Source organism: Macrobrachium nipponense, chromosome 44 (assembly GCF_015104395.2).
Source record: "Macrobrachium nipponense isolate FS-2020 chromosome 44, ASM1510439v2, whole genome shotgun sequence".
NCBI lineage: Eukaryota > Metazoa > Arthropoda > Malacostraca > Decapoda > Palaemonidae > Macrobrachium > Macrobrachium nipponense.
Window position 1 is genome coordinate 39,988,978 of NC_087221.1, and position 19,252 is coordinate 40,008,229.

General features: G+C 38.4%; 1 protein-coding gene across 14 annotated transcripts in view; it reads left to right on the plus strand.

Moving 5' to 3' along the window:
* Positions 1–19,252, plus strand: part of LOC135204207 (nuclear factor 1 X-type-like) — a 451,271-nt gene that overhangs the window by 359,523 nt on the left and 72,496 nt on the right. For all 14 annotated transcript variants that reach the window (XM_064234304.1, XM_064234305.1, XM_064234302.1 and 11 more), the window contains 2 exons: positions 8,122–8,313; positions 9,224–9,407. In XM_064234304.1, the coding sequence (XP_064090374.1) occupies positions 8,122–8,313; positions 9,224–9,407 (376 nt within the window). The remainder of the gene's footprint in view (positions 1–8,121; positions 8,314–9,223; positions 9,408–19,252) is intronic.

Below are 19,252 nucleotides of genomic sequence, written 5' to 3' on the forward strand. Positions count from 1 at the left end.
TTTTTATTGTATTGGAGATAAGCTTACCATTACTGGGCTCTCTCTCTCTCTCATCTCTCTCTCTCTCTCTCTCTCTCCCACTTCGTATTTTTATTGTATTGGAGATAAGGTACATTACTGTTTCTCTCCTCTCTCTCTCTCTCATCCCTTCTCGCTCTTCTCTCTCTCTCTCTCCTCTCTCTCATTATTGTATTGCTAAGCTTACAATTACTGGTTACTCTCTTTCTCTCTCTCTCTCTCGTAATTTTTTATTCTATTTTATTGAAGATAAGGTTACCATTACTGAGCACTATGATGCGAGATAAGTTCAGGAAAAGGACTGACAAGCTGATGGTTAATGATACGTCACATTTTCTTATCCCTTCGGTAAAGATTGCTCTGTTTTTATTTGTGCTTGCACGCTGTCTTCTTTTGTATGTTGATGGATTCCCCACGGACAATATGGTACGAAGAAATACATTTTTCCCGTACCCCGGCTGTCTATCCGTCAGTGTGTATGTTACTTTTATCTCAACGCCTCCTAAACGGTTGATGGAATTTCATTCATAATTTGCAACGGTAGATTACTCGTGCGTAGATTATGCTAAACGGAGAGCGACAGTGTGTTTCGTCGGCCTGTCTGTACGACAATGTGCAATGTTTACAATGTTTATCCATTTTGTCAAGTCTTTATACGTAGGTGAAAACATTTGTCTAAACCCCGTAGATTATATTTACATTTGGTCCATTGGGTGGTCATAACTGAAAATATATATTAGGTAAAGGCTTTATGAAGACCTTACACATGACGACAAGGTTAGTAATCATGTTAACTTAGTGGTATCTAGGAACACTGCCTGAAAATAGGTTTCTACTTGATCCATCTACAAACTCTGTACTAATGTAATATGTAATCTACCTTACATAACGCGATTTCATCTGCTCTCTCCTTTGCCATGACAAAAGAAAAAGTTTTACGCAAATCTCTTAAAAATTTTAGTTTTCATGGAATTTACCGGTAACCTTTACGAACTTCAAAGATGTTATCAGACCTTTCTTTTCTCATATACATATCAAGTTCCTAATATGAATAATTACAGAGTTCTCAATACAAATACTTCAAAACGTGGTAATAGAAATACACTTCTGGAAATAAATACAGTACATACAAAATTCTTGACTAATACCGCTTAGAAAGTTCTTAATAGATATGCGAAAAGTCACGATAGAATTACAAACTGAATACAAATACTTATACAAACTCCCAAATACAATTACCCACAAACGTCCTGAGAAATACGAAAGTCGACAAACAAATTAAATACAACCCTGATCGAAAGTCACTTAATCAAAGTACTTACAAACCCCATACAATTACCCACAAACGTCCTGAGAATTATGAAAGTCACGTCAATAGACACGTCAATAGAAATACAAACTTAAATACAAGTACTTATACAAACTCCCAAATACAATTACCCACAAACGTCCTGAGAATTACGAAAGTCACGTCAATAGAAATACAAACTTAAATACAAGTACTTATACAAACTCCCAAATACAATTACCCACAAACGTCCTGAGAAATACGAAAGTCAAACGTCATATACAAAAAAACTTAAATAACAATACTTATACAAACTCCCAAATACAATTACCCACAAACGTCCTGAGAAATACGAAAGTCACGTCAATAGAAATACGAACTTAAATACAAACTTGATTACAAGTACTTAAGTCACGTCAATAGAAATACAAACTTAAATACAAGTACTTATACAAACCCCCAAATACAATTACCCACAAACGTCCTGATGCAAATGCCTAACAGCAAGGACGCTTTGCATTTGATTTGAAGGATTGTGTCTTAAGTTGCGGGCGAAGGAACGCGAAGGAGACCCATCCAAGGGCCCTAGATGATGGGCGAAATGCCCCAGGCAGGATCTTTTATTCTGGCCTCAATTCGGTGCATGTTTACGGCCCCCGGGATGGTATTCCTTTCCTCTGTGGTGGCTTGGCCTAAATGCTTCTCTCGATCCCCGGTATTCCTCTCTCTCTCTCTCTCTCTCTCTCTCTCTCTCTCTCTCTCTCTCTGTGAGTGTGTATGTGTGTATGTGTGTGTGTGCGCCGATCATTTTTTTTTATTCGGAGTAACCTTTTCTTGTTTGTACTCCTCCTTATTGTTTGTACTTCGTATGGTTCTTTGTACATATGTATGATGTCTATTCATTCTACCTTATGCGTATGTTTGTTATTTCATATTTCTTTCGTCTTTTATGTATTTTATCTGTATTTGTGATACTGCTTCTCTGTCTCCTTTATTTCGTAATTATCCTTTGCACCTCTTCGTTGTGTTTCCCAGTATTTTTGCATTTTCCCTGTTAGTTCAGACCCTCTCCCTCTTTTTTTCTTCTTCTTTTTACGATTTCATCCTCACTATTTTATAACGTTTCCCGTTATTTGAAACTTTCTTTTCCTTTTTTTTCCTTCGATTTTTACCTGCCTTTTTTGGGTAATACGAGTATTCATGCTTTTACACAAGCACGCTCCACACCCATATGTATATATGTGTGTCTGTGTGTGTGGAGAGAGAGAGAGAGAGAGAGAGAGAGAGAGAGAGAGAGAGAGAGAGAGAGAGAGAAGTAACTTGAAACCATAAAACACCAAGTGTACATACATGCATCAGCTTATGAATCTTGGGTATAAATGCATTTATACACTTATAGTTTGCGCATGCAATTACCTCGGCATTAATTGTGGACATTTTGTACCCAGAAGAGGGAAATGCATAATAATGTATTTTGAGTTTTACCTTCTTACAGAAGGTTTTCAGATTTTCAGACTTTTTCTTCGGTTCATACCTTCTGTCGTCCATCTTATGTCAGGAAGGTCAGAGGTCAAACGTGATTTCTGCTTCACATCTCTCCCATGTACCAAACCGGCGTCCCGCTGGGAGATGTACCCCGACCTAAATTTTATTTTCCACATAACATTTCTGGTGGAATTTTTCTCCTCTCTCTCTCTCTCTCTCTCTCTCTCTCTCTCTCTCTCTCTCTCTCTCTCTCTCAAAGACACACACTATCTTAGTCGGTGTTTTATGTTAAATAACCATAATGTTTTTTCATGAAATTTACAGTCAACTTATTTTTTAAATGGGATGATTTAATGATGATATGAATAAAAAAATAATAAAAAAAAGATTACCGCATATGCTCTCTGTAGGTGCTCTCCCTCTCTCATGCATTTCCAGTAAAAAATTTCCTTTTTTCTTATTCTTTTCGCCTTTTTCTTCATCTACTGTCCCACTGCCACGTCGTTGCCCTACGTTTTTTGGCACGTCGTTCCTCGCTACCCTCTGCCCACCCACCCATCCCCTACCCACTACCCACACGGGAGGGCATCGAGAAAGGATAAGAGTTGCATTTCGTCATTTCCTCCGGACGGCGTAAAAGTTAACGCGCGGACTCTGACACTCCCCCTCTTCCGCCCCCCCCCCCCCCCCTTTCATCCCGGCCACCCATGCCGCCTCCACGTAATCACCTAACCAAAGCACCAAATGACCTGCCTTGGCCCCGAGGCGCCCACCCAAGCGTATTTAATCACTTATTCGTCAGGGCGTATTTAATTCGTTATTCGCCAGCGCAGGTATTAAATTTCCGTCCTGGTAGAGTTTATATATTTTATAGTACCAACCGCCGCCACCTACACTTCGCTCCTGTTATATCATTCGAGTTAAAATCAGATCGTGTTAAGTTCTTTTTTTTTATATTTCACTTTTTTTCTTCTTCTTTTTCTTCTCCCAGGGTATATAGCTCAGGATCTTATGCGTGGCTGTGGCGAGCCTTTGCATAATTCCAAGCCAACCGGAGAACCGTTTTCCGCGCAATAAATTCCTCCTCTGGGTCGTGGATCCCCCTTTTAGCGATCCTCAGTCGCAGCGTCGCCAATGAGAGAGAGAGAGAGAGAGAGAGAGAGAGAGAGAGATAATGTACGCTCTCTCCCTCTGGTAGAATTGCAAATAACAGTCTCTCTCTCTCTCTCTCTCTCTCTCTCTCTCTCTCTCATGTTTTGTATGTTCCCAGTGTACACTTTAAGTCCGTATTCATTGCTTGCGGCCGAAACTTTGTCCTTCCTGATGGAAGGAACGACGGATATGCATGTGGCTGGCGCGGTGGTTTGATGAATTCCGAGACGTATCCTGTATGGAGCTTGATGGCCTTATGGGAAGGTGGGAAGGGGAAGGGGAAGGGGAAGGGACGGTGGGAAAGGGGGAGGGGCGGGGATAGTAGGTTGGAGGAGTCTTGTGGCAGGAAGAGGATCAGTGAGAAATCCTGGTTATGTTGGAGAAAATGTCCTCTTCACGCACCACCTTCTGGCTTTCACTTTTCCTCTCTCTCTCTCTCTCTCTCTCTCTCTCTGCTCCCATATATTTTACACGTGTGTGTATATTATTTTATGCATATGTATTGTGATACCATTCACACACTCTCAGAATAGTTATCAAAAGCATTCAAACTTCGCGTGTCGTACTTATTTTTACAACAGACCAGTTGCAAGAATAAGTAAATATACAACTTTCTCCCAGAATCTAATTTCCAAGAAGATAATAAGAGTAACTTTATAAGTAAGTAAAAAAGTTAGCCAAAGCAAGTATCATTGATTTTAGATCAAATAACTTTTTCGGATTTATATCAGGGGGCCATCTGAGTTCATACTGCAGAGCTATTTTGCAAATATAATGATTCGTAGTTGATTGGCCGCGTCTATCTCCTTAAACATTGTTGGGTACGTATAAGTGTGTTAGCATATAATTATTTAAATTTATTTCCATTTACGAACATTTCAGAATCTTAATTTTAAATAAGTTTATCGTTTTTTAAGATGAAACGACACTTTGAAGAAAGTCGGGCGTTGAAGACATACTGATAAAAAATTACAGAAAAATCTTAAAAGTTTTGGACACTTAGTATTTTAATTTGAGTGTCCATCAGGTGTTGTAATACCTGCAATATTTAAGGACGACTTTAGAAATTAAGATGTTAGGAAAATGTTTTTGCATTGCTTTGTATTCTGTTACCGGATAGAAAACATATTGATGCTGGGCACGGCTCCTTTTGAAATTATCAAATGCTCGTAGAAATGGTGAACCCAGCTAAAATTAATACTAGGTATAAGGAGCAGTGAATAACTGATAATTCAGCTGAAAATCTCTCTCTCTCTCTCTCACTCTCTCTCTCTCTCTCTCTCTCTCTCTCTCTCTCTCTCTCTCTCTCTCTCTCTCTCTCTCTCTCTCGTGGTCTTGGCGTGTTTGATTAATTAAGTAGTGGATGTTATAATGATTGCGTAGTTTGTCTCTGTTTTTGTCACGGTTCTTTCCTTTTTTTTTACGAAGGTTAAGATTTGTGAGGTATATGATAAAGAAATTAATTTTTCTCTGATCATTAAGTACAGAATTTTTGGTAATGTTAAGTGTAGTTTTTTGTTCCGCTAGGTTATTTAATAGAAATGTAAGATGTTAAAATAGCCTTTTTTTAAAGGCAGCTGAGTTACCGAAACATGGGTAATTTTAGCCGTAGAGTTTATATTTTGCTGCTTTTGTGTCACGAATGAAGATGACAATTGGTAATGTTGTCATATCCCTCGGGATTATGCCTGTATGTAATTTTTTGAAATTATAATTAAAAATGTTTTTGGTTTTACTTTGGATTGAATTGATATTGAGTTGCAGATCTTAAGTGGAACAATTTAAAACCGTAACCATTAAAGAATGTGGACTTCCCAGAGAGCGAGTTTTGTTTTCTCTTCTCCTCAGAAAAGGAACCTCAGTCATCGCCTGCATGTCTCACGTATTCACCCCTCCCACGTCCTTTCTCCCAGCTACCACACCCTGTATCCCTGCAGCATTATCCTTAAAGCCTCTAGCTTCCTGTCAGCCCTATAGCGCGGCCCTGCTGGGGCTGCTGTGTAGTGTAGTGGCGGAGGAGGCGGCAGCGGGAGCAGTAGTAGGTTCTTGTTGGCGTCGTAAAGAAGGCAAACATGTAGGCCCGTCAGCGAGATGTTGACAGTCTCTGTGCCTCCTCCTCCTCCTCCTCCTCTTCTTCTTCTTCTCCTTTTTTCTTCAATAACTCGAGAGAGTTAGCGCCGAGGAGATAAGCATAACCCACCTCTGGCCTTCCCCGTCTCGGCTGTCTGGTCTCATTACCGAAATGCTGATTTAAAAAGGGCGTCCTTTCCCTCACCCTTTGTGGGTGTTCTTTATTATAGGCATCGTGACATTTGGCCTGACACTTGTACTATGTTAAAGACGATCGTGGGGTTTGGTGTAGGTGGGCAGGGCGAAAGGAAGTCGAGGGTATGGGGGTTGGGGGGCGGGGGACAGACGGTTTTGTTTGTAGGTCCCATTCAATGAGACTATTGTTAGGGATGATATTTATTTTGCCTTCGGACATTTTTACGCGGCGGTGAAGAGAGTAGAAGTGTTTGACGATACAAGAGGTGATTTTTTTTTTCCTTTGGAGGGAGGGAGGGAGGGAGGGAAGAGAGGGTAAGAAGTGTTTGACGATACAAGAGGTGATTTTTTTTTCTTTGGGAGAGGGAGGGAGGGAGGGAGGGAAGGAGAGGGTAAGGGGGAGGTTGTTGAGGGTAAAAATTCTCCTCCACGGAAGGTTTAACGTCTGTGGTGATATATTTTGTCCTAATTTGATGAGGTGGTCTTTCTTGTTTTATGTTATGTTTTTCTCTCGTGGTTTATGCGTAATTTTATGACTTGCCATGGTTTGATGTGTTTTTATTTGGAGTTCTGGCTACAAATTGGAAAGCCCAATATTTATAAAGGTGTGAGGATAAGTCTGACACTTGTTATCATCGTTATCTTTAAAATTATGTTATTACTGTGTTTATTGATTTAAAGATCATTGCGGTGACAATATTATATTTTTAACTCTCTTAGGTTTCTCTTAATAATGATAATAATAATAAATAATAATAATAATAATAATAATAATAATAATAATAATAATATAATAATATAAAAATAATAATAAGCTTCGTAGTAAGAAAAGTGATGGACTCTTAGGAGGCAGGATGCAACCCGGACCCCACACTATAATTACCACCCGTCGAATTGGAGGACTGTGAAAAAAAAAATAATAATAATAAGCAAAAACAAGCTTTATTTTTTTTGTGCCGTTAAGACTTTGCTTTTTTTTTTATTATTCGCAATGTGTTAGTTTTCGTAAGTTTAATATAATCCTTTAGAATTTCAATTGACGCTGTGACCAGACCGTGCAATGATCTTCCTAGTTTCGTAGGTTAATGGTAGGAAAGTCATTCGCCCTTTTAATAGTCTATTCTTGTCTTTTGTAATTTAGGTTCTGTTTTCCCCCGTCTGAGCTCTTGTGCTACTTTTCAACTTTGGGTAGAAGTTTTATTTAATCATTAATAATAATAATAACTAATAATAATAATAATAATAATAATAATAATAATAATAATATAATAATAATAATAATAATAAATTTATGATCACATTTCGACGGCAGCAGTGTCATATTCTTCTTCTTTAGTCGAAAGGCGAGAGACTGGGTCTGGTCTGCCGAGGAGTGATTGCTAGACCTTCTTAAGCTCCCGGACTTTTCATTCCATCTTTGCCTAGGTGCAATCATTCTTTCTTACCGAAGACACACTTCTTTTCTCACGCCCCAGGAACGATCTCAGTCTATCGGACGCAGTGCCTCATTTCGCTTCCTCGTTTGGAGTTGAAGCTCTTTATATCGGTTTCATTTTTATAGTATTTATTATTTAGTTCTATTACTGTATTGATTATTTAGTCCTATTCTACTGTATTTATAATTTAGTCCTATTTTACTGTATTTATTATTTAGTTTTGTTTTACTGTATTTATTATTTAGTCCTATTTTACTGTATTTGATATTTTTGTCATATTTTATATTTTAATGTTATTTCCATAAAGTTTACTTCAGAAGAATAAAGGGAAAACGAATTAAATCAGGCATATTTTTAACTTGTGCCCAAAATATGATTATTAACTACTTTTTATTAACAACAATCCAAAGTATCTCTTAAGATCCGCAATTTAGAACATGGCTAATGAGTACTCACCCTCATCCTCGTCAATTTCAGAGCGAGAAGAACGAGGTGAAGCAGAAGTGGGCGTCGCGCCTCCTCGGGAAGCTGCGGAAGGACATCACGCAGGAGTGTCGGGAGGACTTCGTGCTCTCCATCACGGGCAAGAAACCTGCCATGTGCGTCCTCTCCAATCCCGACCAGAAGGGCAAGATGCGGCGCATCGACTGCCTCCGGCAGGCTGATAAGGTACGGCAGGATCTCAACGATGCTGTTGTCCTGCAGGTTGCTCCGGAGGGTGACCTTTTAGATTTGGAGGTCGACCTCAAAGATGCTTCTATAGGATGGCTTTCTGAAGGATGGCCCTTTTTCATTTGCAGGTTGACCTCTAGAATGCTCCTTGAGTTGGCCTTTTAGATTTGAAGGTTGTCCTCAAAGATGCTCCTTGAGTTGGCCTTTTAGATTTGAAGGTCGACCTCAAGGATGCTCCTTTTGGTGGCCTTTTAAATTTGAAGGTTGACCTCAAGTTACATGTGTGGCTTGTGTATGTGAAACACTAGATAGAACGTATATGAGTTCATACACATTGTGATATATGATAAAACATTCAGTTTACATAACTTTCCAAGCACGTATGATAAGACCCTCTTGAGCCATACCATAGAAAAGTTTTCAGTATTTTGGGGAGGACCTTCTCTTCGCGTGTAACAAAGTTTCTTGAGAGCTGATGATCGGAATTTAATGATATTGTGGTTGATATGTTTATAATTCCACATAATTAATTTTTGATGGGTTTTTAGCTGATTTCAATTGGATATGTTCATTAAGTTACCATCTCCACATGATTAACTTTTGATGGGTTTTTAGCTAATTACAATTTATCGCCACAGAAACATTATGGTCCATTTTAAAGTTTAACGATTTTCAGAATTCAGCTTGTACTTAAGAGTCAGTTTACGACAACATTGTGTTTTTCTTCGGTATGTTCTCCACTGAGTGGTCTTGTCCAACCCTCGTCAGGTGTGGCGTGGTCTGGACTTGGTGATGGTTAAGAATTTTCATAATTCATCATTGTCATTAGGAGTCTGTTTAAGACAACATTGTGTGTTTTGGCGGCTTTGTGTACCATCTCTGAGCGCTCTCGTCTAACCCCCGACAGGTGTGGCGTCTGGACCTGGTGATGGTGATCCTGTTCAAGGCGATCCCGCTGGAGTCTACCGACGGCGAGCGATTGGAGAAGAGCCCTGACTGCCTCCATCCTGGCCTCTGCGTCAACCCGTACCACATTAACGTATCCGTCCGAGAGCTTGATCTTTATCTCTCTAACTTCATCACCATGAACGGTAAGTTCCCCCGATGCTCTCTTCCTCTTCTTCTTCTCCTCTCGATGGACTCGCGGGGAAGACTTCTCGAATGTCGTACTCATTAGGAACAGGGGAATGGATTGGTTTCGTCTTGTTTTATGTGGCGCGTCTGCGTTACTGTTTGTGTCTGTTTGGGTGTTTTTCGGTTTGTGTTTTTGTTTACGAAAGTATTTGAATATTTGCCTTAGGTTTAATGGAGATATTTGCGTATTTTCTTCGATTGTACGTTGAGTAATTTTGATTGCGTCTGATATCATAATATAAAGTACCATTCATTTTCCTTTTTAGACATAAAGCATTAAATTAAACCTTAATAAAAGAATGAAATTAAAGACGTTTGGCGCTTCTATAGTCGACGTGTATTCCAACGTTTATTGCACGAATCCAGATTTTCCTAAGAAGAATTTATTTGGTTTTCTTCTACATTTTTGTTAAATGAACTGCGACGCCAAAGCCAGTAAAATTTATTTTATAGTCATCTATTACGGATTATTCTCTTTATTAAATAACCCCTCGGAATATCGGCCACTCCATAAATTTCTCCCAATTTTGATTTTTGTTTCGTCTATTGAGAATATTGTAAACTCACGGAAAGATGTGGTAATCTTAGCAGTTTTCCAAAACAAGTTTCTATAAGTTGACCCAGGGTGTTTGGGCTGTAACCACTTCGCGTATTAATTGGGATGACAAGGCAAAATAATATTTTCTTGATGATGATAATGAGGTAGAAGAATAAGGGGGGTGGAGGGGCCGAGAGGAGGATAAAGAATACAGGCCCCTTAAAGATTTCAAAGTTCTTTTGGCGAAGGAATACTTGATTGCACAATACTTTTCCTTTTCATGGTATGTTCATGGAAATCTTTATCCACTTATTATTATTATTATTATTATTAAATTATTTTTATTGTGCTCTATCACAGTCAAAATCTTGCTTTTGTTTGCTATCATCACAGTCCTCCAATTCGACTGGGTGGTATTTATAGTGTGGGGTTCCGGGGGTTGCATCCTTCCTCCTTAGGAGTCCATCATTTTCTTTACTAAAGCTCCGTTCTGGGTCACACTCTTTCTGCATGAGCCCTCCTGAGCTACTTCAGCCTCTAGTTTTTCCAGATTCCTTTTCAGGGATCTTTGGGATCGTGCCTATTTTGCCTCCTATGATTATGGTTACAATTTTCCACTGGCATATCCCATATCCTTCTTATTCTATTTTCAGGTCTTGATACTTATCCATTTTTTCCCTCTGTCTCTTCAACTCGTGTCCCATGGAATTGCGACATCAGTGAGTGATACTTTCTTCTTGATTTTGTCAATCAGTGTCACGTCTGGTCGATATTATTATTAATCCTATTATTATTAATATTATTATTGTTGTTTTGTTGTGGTGGTGTGGTGTTTATCGGTCCGTTGGATATTTACATATTGCTCGTTTTTTTTACTCCACGTTACGTCGAATAATACTTCAAAAAGGATGCATAGGGTGATTTATGTCCGTGTGCATTGGATGAGCGAGGTATTCATCAGGGTCATCAGAATGTCGTCTGGCCCACATCGATGATGCTTTATTCCACGTGAACGAACAAGTCAATTGGACGCCTTTCCAACCGTGACACCGGAGAGAGAGAGAGAGAGAGAGAGCGAGAGAGAGAGAATTGTACGGTGGCGATATGCAAAGTTTTATGACGGGACATGTTCCAACGATGATGGTTTCAAGTTTGGAAAGAGAGAGTAGAGAGAGAGAGAGACGAGCACGCAGAGAGCACCCCAGAGAGAGAGAGAGAGAGAGAATTTTTAATGAGTTATTTTACCCAACAGGTTCGAGAAATATAATAATAATAATAATGATAATAATAATAATGATCGTAATAATGAATAAGTTATTATGGTGTGGCGCCGTGGTGGAGGAGTGGGTTTAGGTCCTCAATAGACTATCAAAGTTAAGCAACATTGGGGCTGGTCCAGTCGTGGATGGGTGACCGCTCTCTCGGCGTGATTCCTTGGGAAAAGGATCTTTACATAATACCCTGTAGTCTACTCAGACTGTAAATGAGTACCTTATCCCTGATTGGGGTAGGGTCCAGCTAGGGGTTAAATAGGCAAAAAAACTCAGCAATGATGGAAAGAAAGAAGGAATAAAAGACAACGACGTAAATGGAACCTCTGGCAACAGACCCGGACCGCCTTCGTCCGGCAACCAGGTATTCAAACCCAATTTTGTAGGGGAAGACGGTCAAAGGTACTTGGAAAGGGTCGTCATCCAGCAACTGATCACCCACAACGACAGTAATCAACAGCTTAAATGAGATGGAGCTACAGAGGCAAAAAGGAAGACAGGCAAAGATCTCTGGGACTATGTTATCAGAACGGACCTAGGGTGATACGTCAACAGACCAGACGTGACGTTGATTGACAAAGTCAGAAGAAAAAGATCACTCATTGATGTCGCAATACATGGGACACCAGAGTTGAAGAGAAAGAGACCGGGAAAAAGGTCAAGTATACTAGTTCGTTTTTTTACTCCGAAAATAGAAATAAAGAAGGATATGGGATTTTATGCCAGTGGAAATGCGTACCCCATAATCATAGGGAGCACTAGGCACGATCACAAGATCCCTGAAAAGAAATCTAGAAAACTAGAGGCTGAAGTAACCGCTCCAGGGATTTGATTGCAGAAGAGTGTGATCTAGAAACGGCACATAGTCAAGAAAAGTGATGGACTCCTAGGAGGCAGGATGCAACCCGGACCACCCACACTAAAAATAAATACCCCCCGTTCGAATGGAGGACTGTGTATAAAGAGCCAAAAAAAAAAAAAAAAAAAAAAAAAAAAAATTATTAAATTATTTTTTAAATTAATTATTATTATTATTATTTATTATTATTATTATTATTATTATTATTATTATCCAAATAAATTATTTGTGCAAGATCCACTTTGAATAGTATTCAATCCATTATTCATTATAAAAATTTAGTAGTAAATGATAACATCTCAGCGGCGGCATTGACGAAAACAAATATTGTAATTGAAAAATAGAAAAAACAAGAAAATGATAAAATACTGGAGGGAACTTGAGTCAGGAGGTATTACTGAGATTAGCGGAGGCTGAGAACAACTTTATGGCGAGGTTCAGGATGATAGAAATAAAAATAAAAAAAAGGAAAATTTTATAGGAAATTTTGGACGTTCCTAATGCAAAGATTATTCCTATCTCTCTTCTTCTCTCCCTCTCCCTCTCTCCCTTTACCTCCCTCCTTCCCTCCCTCATTCTTGACGGGTGACATCATGGTGTCCAGTCACTGATGAAGATCTGAAGAATTTGTTCACGTCAGAAACGGAGAGAGAGAAAAAATCATGCTGTTTGCTCTTGCCGTACTCCGTTTTAAATTCAGGTATAAAGTTTTTATTTTGATAGATTATTTTTATAAATTTCAGCTATTTATTTATTTTTTTTTCAATTCAAATCAGATCAGAAGTTACCTATTGGTTTTGTTGTGATGTTAGCTGTCAGTACTTATTTTTATTGTTTGTTTTATCCACTGTACGAAAGCTCGCTTAGCAAGTTATTGCTCTTTAGTTTCTGTATATTTGAGGCTGATCATGTTTGTTATTATTGTCATTATTAATTATTATTTAATTCTCAGTTCCTTTACTTAGTTCGTTCATGAAATCACAATCACATGTTGCGAGAGGCAATCGCAAGGCAACGAAATCCCTATTTAAAAAAAAAAAAGGAAAACAAACCGGAAGCCGTCCACGAGAGTTACAGCGAAACAGCATCCTCTCTCTCTCTTCTCTCTCATCTCCTCTCTCTCTCTCTCTCTCTCTCTCTCTCTCTCTGTCGGGTCAAGTAAAAATATCCGCGAGAGTCGCTTTGCTGACCTTTGCTTGTTTTGCCTTGTTTGTTTGTTTGTATGTATGAGATTTTTCGGGGCTACCCCTAATTTTATGACGTCACTCGAGGAAGGGCTGTCTCGGAAGCTGGAGTCGAGTATGTTATAGATGGCAGGTTTGCCTTCTCTCTCTCTCTCTCTCTCTCTCGTGGCTACTGGCTACCCCTCCACCATACCAAGCACCCTCTGCCTCACTCCTACTCTCCCCACCCCCACCCCTCCCAACATCCCACCCCCCCCCCCCTTCCCAGTCGAAACTATACATCATGAGCAGTGAAGCGTGGGTGTGCCTCCACCGCACACAATACAATTCTGGCCCCCGAGAGAGAGAGAGAGAGAGAGAGAGAGAGAGAGAGAGAGAGAGAGAGAGAGAGAGAGAGCGGGGAAGGGGGGGGGGGGGTTAGCTGTACCTTTTTGCCCGAATACGTACTTAGATTATGTCGTTTATTTAATAAATGACTGGGGGATATGACTGTGTTTGAATACATCTAAAGATTCCGCAGTAGGTTTATTTAAGGAAAGGGAAGATTTAAGACTTACGTAAGTAAAAGAAGTCTTTTTCGATCATTAAACAAATGAAATTAGAGAGATAGATGCACAAGAGAAATGTTCATAAAGAGAGATAGATGAAAGTAAAAAGAGAGAGAGAGAGAGAGAGAGAGAGAGAGAACTAAATTTAGTTCCTCTGAAACTGTGGCTACCTAAGGCAAGAAAGGGCGGATCCTCCCCAGCGCCGATGAAGTTTTTCCTTTTTTTTTAAGTGAAAGTGGTAAGAGCGATGTTCTCTTCGGTGACAGAGTCCTTTCAAGTCGTCGTGTTGAAACCGCCTTTGGAACTCGAGTTAAGTTCCATTTAATAGTAATTTTTTTTTCGGGGAAGTATTCCTAATCAAGTTGTGCATCGTGCAAGATTTGAATGGAAAATGTTGCGATTTACATGACTTGCTATGCTATTTCTCTCTCTCTCCTCTCTCTCTCTCTCTCTCTCTCTCTCTCTCTCTCTCTCTCTCTCTCTACTCACATTTTTATATATATATATACATATGCTATTAAAGTTCATTGGTATTTTTCCTCTCTCTCTCTCTCATTATTATATAATACATACATACACACACACATTTATATATATATATATATATTATATATATATATATATATATATATGCTATAAAAGTTCAATGGTATTCTCTCTTCTCTCTCTCTCTCTCTCTCTCTCTCTCTCTCTCTCTCTCTCATTGTCAAAAAAAACAAAAAAATAAAAAAAACCCTCTCTGTCATTGTTTTCCTAACTTTTCATTTCCCATTTCTGGCACATTTACGAAAATGAAAGTGTGCAGAAAGAGGCGGTCCACTCGGCAAGTGCTGCAAGAGTCCTTGATGCAGAATTATGCAAGTTTGTGTATGCATGAGGTGTCATCTCTCGGATCTTAACGGGTCGTATGGCGTTCACGAGTCTGACGTAGCCTTTAGATTGAATACACACTTTTATTTTGTTATAAATTTATTTGCATACACGCATATGCTTTTATTCTGTTATAGAAATTATTTGCATACACGCATATGCTTGTATTTTGTTATGAATGTATTTTACGTAGAAATATATCCCTTTTCTGTAAGATTTACTGTAAATGAATCTCCTTTACTGTTGGTCGTGTGCTCGTCATATGGCTATTGGTGAGGTGTATTTTTTACTCTGTTGCTTATAAGTGTCAAGTGTAGCAATGAGATATTTGCAATTGCAATGGGTGACGCATTGTGGTCGTTCAATATTTTTTTCATAATTAGTATTCTAACACAGTTTGAAACTATTCCTGGAACTAGTTTTAGAAAAAATCATTAGTAAATCAGTACTGACATTGTTTTTCATGCATGGGCACATAATGGGAGAAATGTTTTATTGAATAAAAGTTGAAGATTGGCAGTTATTACCTACATAGTCCCCGTAAAGTTCTCTCACAGATCTTTGTTCATTCTTGATCCACGTATGTCATCAACTCATGAACGAGTGAGATGTATATAGACAGTGAAAGAAGGAAAATGGGTAAATAAACTGTAATTACCAGTAGGTCGTCTATTAAAATTTTAAAGCTTGAATGTTGTGGTGCTCCCTTTGTATATTGGTGGTGTTAGAGTGATGTGCCGTCACTTCTTTTCATTCTTATCTGTAAAGCGAGCTTTGTATTTAATAACTAGTTTTAATTACGGTGTGGTAACGGTCTAACTGTGGTTGGTTTGTTGAATATGATCAAGAATTAATACCACCAGAGGTCAGAAGTAATGTAAATTACAAAACAATGGTTTTACCAGTACAAGTTAAGATTGTTTTAATGGATTTTTTCCGGGCCTCGTTTGTATTTATATTCCTAATTATTAAAAATTTATTGGATGGAGTGTGTTCGTAAAAATGTTTTTTCAGTTATTGCACTCTTAGAAAAATAGTCTTGGTAATTTTTAAGATTTGAATATCTGCAATCTCCTTAGTTAAGTTCAGGAGTATTTTCTTCCCATTTTCTTTCCTTTTCTTCCCATTTTCTTTCCTTCTTTCTAAGCAGTCGAAAGTGCTTGCATGAACTGACTTCGCAGAAATGAGCCCTCTTGAGTGCCAAATACTTCTCGTCAGTAAGGAAAATAAAAAAGGGTAAAAAGACCTGTGCAGAACCTTCTGTTCGACAAATCTTTAAGGATTCCAGACCAGACTTCGGGTGTTAATCCAAACTGCAGGTTCCCTTAATCCCGACCTCAAGTAATTCAAGCTCTCGATCCTTTGATCCATCTACCGAGCGCTTTTAGGTGATTGAACGGGGGCCCCGGGGTGGTGGGTGATGAGAACATTTTGGGGGACGGGCCACGCAAGGGCAGAAGCACCACCTCCCTTTGGAAGGGAGGGGCCACCTGACGATGGGTCGCCTCCTAAGGGAGTGCACCTACCGGTGTATGCGCGTCCTTTTCCTTCGCCTTCTTGGTCCATCTTCAGTGCCAGGGGCGCTTCCCTTCCTTTACCGTAGGATGTAAAGACGAAGTAAGCGATGGATTGGGTGGTGGAGGAGGGTATGGCAGTTGGTAGATGACCCTAAGGGTTATGGTACGTTCTTCGTGGGGGGGGGAGGGGGGGGAGAAGGGGCGGGTCCCTCATTTCTTATGCAAGGGGCAACCCTCGTAAACTGGTTGGTCGAGACTCACTACTTCCCTTTTTTCTCTCTCTCTTCTCTCTCCTTCATTCTTTGCCATTTTTTCTTTATACCGTCATGTCCCATGGTCATTTTATTCTCCCCCTCTTTTTATTTTTCCCCTTTCATTAACTGTCCAGGTTGTCACTTTTCCTCTGCTTTCTTTTGAGGTTTTACTGGAGTCTTAGATCGGCTGGTAATCACCAAGTTTTTGGGTAGAATTGGTTTTGTTATTTGCTTAATCAGTTCGTTTCCTTATTTTTCATGCTATTGTACGTCGCGACAAAAATGCTTCATCGCAGTCTCAGTGGAATATGCCCAGTTCATGATTCTTAAGTATATATATATATATATATAATATATTATCATATAGAATTATTATAATATAATATAGATATTATATATATATATATATTATATATGGAATAGGTTTATGTATATATGTATATATATATATAATTATATTTATTTATATTTATATTGCGAGTTTGTGCAATGTTACCAGATCCAAGAAGCTCAGGCCCCATGATCTGTCAATGAGTTTTGGGCAATTATTGTGTTAACTTTGCTCTTAAATCAGACGAGTTATGAGGTTCACAACACTGGTCTGACAGTTTTCCTTCTGTTTGACATAAGGTAATTCCTACTGCAAGTTTAATGATCAGAAAAGAATGATCGCCTAAATGCAAATGAATATATCAGCACTTCGTATAGAACTTATTATTATAATTGAACCATAATATCAATTTTATTCCTAAAACTTACGAACGCATTGTCGTGGAAGGCGCATAATAACAGAAGTGCCTCTGCCCGTAGCAAGAAAGTCTCAGCGATGTATATGATGCCTTAAATCCACAATAGTTTTTAAGGAAATGAGAAAACCATTTTGTCAGCAAATTTTTTTTTCTCTTATCTTGAACGTTATCAACTTTATCCAACTTTACCCAGTGGGAAGAAGTAGGACGTGCGCCTGTGTTCCTATTTCCTGATTGTTACTTGTGATGTCGAGTCTTATTCATGAAAAATAGATATTTCATTTCGTTTTTCTTGATTTTTTTTAGATACTAAATAAGTCGAGGATGGCACATTACTTTCAGCTTCATGCATTCAATAATGCTTAGAGCTGTTTGTAACAACTTCAAGAATTTTAACATCTGGGAAGTTACATTTAAAAATTAAGTATATGTACAAATAATTTATATACATACATATATATATGTATATATATATGTATTATATATATATATATATATATATATACGTACACGTACACGCACACGCCCACAGCGCACACGCACACACACACACACACACACACACACACACAACACACATATATATATATATATATATATATATATAATATATATATATATATATATATATATATATATATATATATAGTTTGTGAGTGTAAAACTTTCATTTTCACGATTGTAGCTTCTTGATTTTTTAGAGCTCTGCATTACGGGTACAATAATGAGACGCCCGAGGTATTGTATCGGAAGTTTTGAACTTTGGGTTATTGAAACATTCGAGCAGTGGGAAAGTTTTAATTTCTGTGAACTTTACGGTTATGGGATTGGACCATGGACCAGAATCCCTTAACTGGCGTTGGGTCCAGAGAAAATATAAGACATTTAATCGTTGAACGTAATAAGGAAATAAAGACAGTGGTCATTTATTATTATTATTAATTATTATTATTATTATTATTATTTTATTATTATTATTATTTATTATTTATTATTATGAGCCAGCTTCAGAGTAAAGCTTGACGGTGGTCATTGCCACAAAGTGCAGAAAACTGTTAGCAATGTTTCTATGATCATTACTTGTTCTCATATATGCTATCAGCATATATAATATATTTTGTATGAATAACAATATTACAAATAATATGTCATCACTACCTTGTATTAGCTGTGACTCAGATGTGGTTTTTCTTATATAAAAAAAACAAATATCTTGGTTTTCGTATGTTATTTAGACACTCGAAAACCTGAGAGTTCGAGCATTCAGAAAAGTAAGAGTACAGTAATTTAGCACGTAGCTAGACCCTGTTGTACCCATTTGCCTATATATATATATATATATATATATATATATATATATATATATATATATATATATATATATATATGTATGTATGTATGATGTATGTATGTAATGTATGTATAATACATAAATACATACAAACGTACATTTATTATGTGTGTGTGTGTATGTATGAAAGGAGGGGGGGGACGAGTTTAGTGACGAAGAACTTGAAAATAACAAGGTCTCATGATAAATGTATGGAAAAATTGCCTTTTTTCAAAGAGACAGAGGCTAGATAAACAGACAGAGACCAGATAAACAATAACTTATGATATTCAGTTACTGCCCTGACTATCACTGCCGCAAATAATAGTTCAGCGCAGACTGCCAATGTGAGAGGAACTCATTGGTTTGGCCTCATGTTCTTCGTTCCATTTCCTCCGCTTTATTATCTCGGGCACGCGTTTTTCCCTCGTTCGTCGCACTCCTTCCATTCTTCCGCGTCCCTCCATTCCCCTCTTTATTTTCCCCCCTTTCCCCCATGCCCTCGTTTTTTTCTTTATCTTTGAAACCCGTTGGCTAATCTTTTCCACCATTAAAGGAGGCTCACCGCTGGAGTGACATTACGACGGGAATTTTGCTGACGGCTAAGACTTGGTCCTTCGGGGTTGGGGAATGGGCGAGCGAAGGACGGATTGATGAAAGAGAGACTGCGAAGGGCGTGATC